At 44.7% G+C, this 6,241-nt stretch overlaps 1 protein-coding gene across 1 annotated transcript; it reads right to left on the minus strand.

Annotated features, from left to right (window-relative positions):
* Positions 1–2,059: 2,059 nt before the first annotated feature.
* Positions 2,060–4,658, minus strand: LOC121138162 (kelch-like protein 24). Its single transcript, XM_040740962.1, is given in 3 exon segments — positions 2,060–3,454; positions 3,457–3,946; positions 4,557–4,658. Coding segments are annotated over 3 exon segments (1,875 nt in total). The 3' UTR covers positions 2,060–2,171.
* Positions 4,659–6,241: the final 1,583 nt, after the last annotated feature.

Consider the following 6,241-nt stretch of genomic DNA (forward strand, 5'->3'; position numbering starts at 1 on the left):
GCCTGGGATACAGTTCCTGCACTACCTGCCTGGGATACAGTTCCTGGACACAGGTGTGTACTCCCTGCCTGGGATACAGTTCCTGGACTACCTGCCTGGGATACAGTTCCTGGCCACAGGTGTGTACTCCCTGCCTGGGATAAAGTTCCTGGACTACCTGCCTGGGATGCAGATCCTGGACACAGGTGTGCATTACCTGCCTGGAATACAGTTCCTGGACTACCTGCCTGGGATAAAGTTCCTGGACTAATTCCCTGGGATAGAGATCCTGGCTACAGGTGTGTGCTACTTGCCTGGAAAACAGTTCCTGGACTACCTGCCTGGGATAAAGATGCTGGCCACAGGTGTGTACTCCCTGCCTGGGATACAGTTCCTGGACTACCTGCCTGGGATACAGATCCTGAACTAATTCCCTGGGATACAGATCCTGGACACAGGTGTGTACTCCCTGCCTGGGATACAGATCCTGGACCAACTGCCTGAGATACATATCTTGGATATAGGTGTATACTCCCTGCCTGGGATACAGTTCCTGGACTATCGGATACAGATCCTGGGTACAGGTGTGTACTACCTGTGTGAATACAGGTGTGTACTACTTGCCTGGCTATATAAAAGGGATTTCAATTCCTCTGTTATTTTATTATTTTTTTTCGAGACATGGTTTCTCTGTGTAACAGCTCTGGCTGTCCTGTAAATCACTGTTTAGACCAGGCTGATATTGAACTCACAGAGATCCGCTTATGCCTGCCTCCTGACTGCTAGGATAAAAGGCATGTGCCACCATTGCTTTGCTTCCTTTATTAGTTTTAACGGATGAACTCACAGATGATTCATTATATACCCTGAGAACCAAAATGGATCACCTTCTTTTCTTTGATAGTTATTTAATTTTTCCCCAGGGACACTGTATAATTTACTAGTCTGTACCGTTATATACATAAGCTTACAAGTTGTATTCAATATCAGAGAACAGTCTATGAAATCATAAAATTTGGTATTTTATGGTAGAACAACTGTCACTACGTTTTTTTCAAGACAGCGTTTCTCTGTGACTTTGGAGGCTGTCCTGGAACTCACTCTGTAGACCAGGCTTCCCTTGAACTCACAGAGATCTGCCTGCCTGTGTCTCCTGAGTGCTGAGACTAAAGGCGTGTGCCACCATTGCTTGGATTCTTTTATTAGTTTCAAGGAAAGAACTTTGTTAGTGGATTCAAGATGATTCATTATATACCCTGAGAACCAAAGTGGATCACCTTCTTTTCTTTGATAGGCTGAACAAGGCATCCCACCATAGGGTATAGGTTCCAAAGAGCCAGCTCATGCATCAGAGGCAGGTCCTGGTCCCACTGCTAGGGATCCCCAAAACAGACCAAGCTACAGAACTGTCACCCAGATACAGAAAACCTAGGTGAGTCCCATGCTAGCTTCCTAGCTGTCCATTCAGATTCCATGAGCTTACACAAGCTCAGGTCAGCTGTCTCTGTGGGTTGCCTCATCATGATCTTGAACCCCCCTTGCTCATCTAATCCCTCCTCCCTTTCTTCAACCTTTAGTGAAATTAACCAGAATGAATAAAGTCAGTGACAGAGATGTTTAAAGTTCATTTTCCCCCTCACAATGAATTCTAATTGTTCTTAACAGCAGGCAATTCAACCTAAATGAAGCTTCAGTCAGGCAAATTTTCTCTACATAATGGATAAAAAAGAAGTAAACATTCCTAAAAGACAGTTCACAAATCCCTAAGAAGTTTACAGCTAGGTGTCATTTCCTACCCCACATAGTTTCTCACAGATGCAAAAGTATATCGATAGGCCATTTTTTTAGAGACAAGGTCTTATTGTGTAACCCTTGCTGACCTATAATTTGTTATATAGACCAGGCTGGGTTCAAATTCAGAGCAATCCACCTGCTTTTGTCTTCTAGGTGCTGGGATTAACGGTGTGCACTACTATGCCTGAGTTTAACCACTATTATTTTAACACCCTTTACCCCCCCCCCCCAGTTAGGTAAAGGAATTATTATAGCTTAAAGTATTAATACTTTGTGCAGAAAGTCATCAGGATTATTTCTTTATTTCCTTTTGCTTTTGGTACAAAGGTGTTGTTAATTGGTAGTTCTTAAAATTCTCCCCTTGCACTTTGGCGGTTTCTTGTGTGAGGTACCTGTGTTTAGAACTTAAAGCATTTCTCATTGTACCTATGAATAGTTACGCATCCATGATAGGACACTGGTCTGGGCATTGCAGCCACCCTTGATATGATACTTGTCTCAGGATCGTAACAGAGAATAGTATCTGTAGCATCGCCATTTTCCCGTCTTCCACCCAGGATATAGATCTTTCCATTGCATACAGACATACCGCAATTTTCCTGTCGATAGAATGTGTTTTGCACGTGCATCCAGTAGTCTTCAACTGGGTCATAACAATACATGGCTTTGGTCAGTCCACCAGCAACATAGATCAAGTTGTTTAGAGAGACAGCTGTTATACTTCTCTTGATGACTGGTATAGCTGCACAAAGCAGCCAACTATTGATTTCTGGATCATAAACCTGTACCTTATTACAACAGGTATTAGCATCACGTCTTCCGCCGATTACAAATAATTTTCCTACACAGCTGGTAACTGCGGGAGAACTCACTGCTTCCTTAAGTGGTGCAACTTCTGTCCAACGATTTGAAAATGAATCATAGTACTCTACACTTCTAAGTCTGGTTTGTCCATCATAGCCTCCGACAACATACACTTTCCCGAGAAGGACTGCCATTTTGTGGCGCCATCTGCCTTTATTTAGAGGAGCAACTCTGACCCAGATATTTAGCTTCGAGTTATAAATCCAGACGTCACGGCTGTTGATTCTTCCGCCTGAAACAAGAATGTTATTCTTCAGGGCACAGACAGCATACTCTGATTTGGTAAATTCTGGAAGCTTGGCCAACGACTTCCATTCTCCTGTTACTGGATCATAACACTCAGTATATGGAAGGTTAAATTCTCCAGGTCGTTCGCAGCCTCCAACCACAACGATCACCTCTGAATAGCCAGTTGACCTGCGTGGCCTAGTTCTCGGGGATATCAGTTCATTGCCAAGTATATGGTACCGTCTTGCTTCATGCAGCAACTGATGACACTTGGGGGAATTCTGGATCAGGTGGTCCACCTCTACTGTGTGAATAAAGTAATTAGGATTTAAGAGAGGGAGCCTGACGTGGGCAAGGAGTTCATGCAATAGCAGCCTTCGATGTTCAGCAGCTCCACGGACCCAGCGCATGACAGCCTCAAAAACCAACTCTTCTTTAGTGACAACAAGTTCATCGTTGCAGATGTAATCAATAAGTTCATCTTTGCCAAGCTCAAGAAATTCTTCATGCTGGTACACGTCCTCAAAAGCCTGTAATGCAAAGGTGTGGCATTTTGCGAAGAGCATTCTGAGTGAGTGCCTGTCAGCGAGCGCTGGATTCCTAGGCAATTGCAAGGATCAAGTTGCTCCTCTAAGAAATTGGTGCAGACATCACAGAGGATATCCATCTGAAAGAGGCTGGAGGCTTCAAATAGGCTTTGGACATTGTCTGCTGTGATCTGCACATGTCCAGTATATACATACTCCAAAAAACATTCCATAGCTTCAGCTCTAATGCCGTTGATCTCAATCAGTCTCTCTTTGCTCTCCCTGTGGTCATTACAGAACATGGCTCTGAAGTAGCTGCTACAGGCAGAAAGGACGGCTCGATGGCAAGGGAATTCCTGTCCCTCTACACTGATGATGACATCTGTGAATAACTGACTATCTCGGAAGTTATTAAATAACTGGAGTACATTCTCAGCGTGAGATGATCCCGAAGAGAAGTTGAAATATTCATGACCTGTCAGATATCTGGGGTCCATTTGAAAAACTTTAGGCTGAGCCTTCCGGGAATCACTCACCCCAAGCTCCTCTCGGGTCTAGTCTGCCTCCAGTCCAGCGCTAGTACCATTGTTACATCACTTGACTATGTCATTATTGAACAATGACTGCTAGAGAATCTTGACCTGGCTTCTCAGCATTTGCTGGACCAAGGCCCCAGGCAAAAGTACTGTGTTTAAATTTCCACAGCGGCAGGTCCAGCCTGCAGTGCCCAATCCGAACAGCCTTCACCTCGGGTGTCTGGCGCTTGGGGGCGGGACCATTGGGAACTAAATTAAGAAGCAGAGTCGGGTGGGCAGAGAAGGAAGCAGGTAACCGGTTGGTAGTGGTGGTGGGGGCGTCCCCGGGACCAAAAGATCTCTTTGCCAGCCCCAGAGTGAAGCTTCCATGTTAGTGTGTTAATGGCACATGGGAAGAGGACTGTCCGGTCCCTGGTCTTCATCACTATAGCCCAGAAGTCTTCATTGAAAGACTGTTGATAGGCGTCTCTCATCCTTGTGTCCAGTAGGGATTTCCAGCTGTTGTTGACCGCCGATCCTTCTGGCCTTGTGTACGAACAACATTGCCAGGACCATGCACCTACTTCTTCCCAATTCCTTCCCTTTTCCCAGCTGCTCACGTGAGCTGTCTCGTTCTCACACAGCATACAAGGCACACACTTAGCTCTTCACTGTGGGAAATGCGCTGTTCATTTTTCTCACACTCGTTATTCGGGATTTCAGAGTTGTGCCCTTGCTTCCGAATGCCCATCACGTTCTTCTAACTGCTGGCTAGGTTTTGCTGTCTAGGGCTGAGACAAGGACAAGGTGGGAGAAGGGAAAGAAGTGCTGGAGAATTGCCACAGCTTCCCACTCCATCGTCGGCTCTCCCTCCTGTCTGTAAAGCCTGCATACCCCTTTGTGCTCCCACTTTAGAGCCTGCAGCCTAAGCCAAACCTCTGCTAAGGCGACCCTGACTGCCTCACTTGGCCTCTGTACTGCTTGCTTACCGAGAACTACTCTAGGCTTTGGAAGCACACTGAACCCTGGGGAGGAAAGGCCCTGAGCGTCTAGAACAGAGGTAGAGAAAACATGGGATATTTCATTAATCCTTGGGGCTGGAGAGATGGCTCAGTGGTTTGGAGTAGATGTTCCTCTTGCAGAGGACCTGGGTTTGATTGCCAGCACTCACATGGTGGCTCACAAACCCCAAAATGCCAGTTCTAGGGGACCTGACACTCTCTCTGATCTCCCAGAGCAGCAGGCATGCATGTAGTACCAATAGATACGTGTACACACAACACTCACATCTACAAAATAAAATAAACCTAATGTTTAAAACAGTTCCGATGTTATAGCTAAAGGATAATAAGTAAAGGACCATACTAGAGATAAAAGGTACATTTCTCCCACCCCTTTTATTGAAAATAGATTCTTTCCTCATACAATATACCCTAATTACAGTTTCCCCTCCCTCTACGCCTCCCAGCTCCTCTTCAACTCCTCTCCCTCCAAATCCACGAATTGTCTCTCATTAGAAGACTGGACTCTTACCAGTGCTTATAGCTCTAAAGCAGTGGTTCTCAACCTGTGGGTCTTCGTCCCTTTGGAGGAACTGAATGGCTCCATCACAGGGATGACCTAAGACCATCCTGCATATCAGATATTTAAATTATGATTCATAACAGTTTAAAAAGTTATGAAGCAGCAATAAAATTACTTTCATGGTTGGGGTCAGCACAGCATGAGGAACTGTATTAAAGGGTGGAAGCGTTAGGAAGGTTGGGAACCCCTGATAAAGTAAATACCTCTCCCTGCCTCAGAGAGCAACTGTAGGTCCTTCGGGATGGGTGGGGCCTCATAGGTCCCACCCCTAGCAATTGTTAATTGTCTACAAATCCTCAGAGAGGAGAAGGGGCCTCACAGACTCCTAATCACTCCTTGACAAAATGTTGAGGGGCCAGTCCATATGCAGGTAATTATAACTGACTTTACTCCATATGACTACACCTTTTACTCCATCTTACGTTTTTTCTGCTCCCTCACCCATAATTTCTGGACCCATGCTGGGTGTGAAATGATATCCTATTTAGGGGTGAGCATCCAATAATCCTTTATTCACAATACATTTTGCTCAAAGTTAATGATCTTTACAGTAATTGCCCACTGCAAAAAGAAGTTTCTCTGAGCAAACCTGAAAGCATTTCTGATTTATGAGCATAAGCATAAATACATAGAAGGAAATTTGTCTTGATATTATTCTTTTATTTGAGCAAAGGGCTTATCTTTAAAGATACACAAAATTTTCATTTTCAAAAAAGATTTATTTATGAGTTTTATTTATGTGTTTATGTG

Source organism: Mesocricetus auratus, unplaced genomic scaffold (assembly GCF_017639785.1).
Source record: "Mesocricetus auratus isolate SY011 unplaced genomic scaffold, BCM_Maur_2.0 contig_13330_pilon_obj, whole genome shotgun sequence".
NCBI classification, from domain to species: domain Eukaryota; kingdom Metazoa; phylum Chordata; class Mammalia; order Rodentia; family Cricetidae; genus Mesocricetus; species Mesocricetus auratus.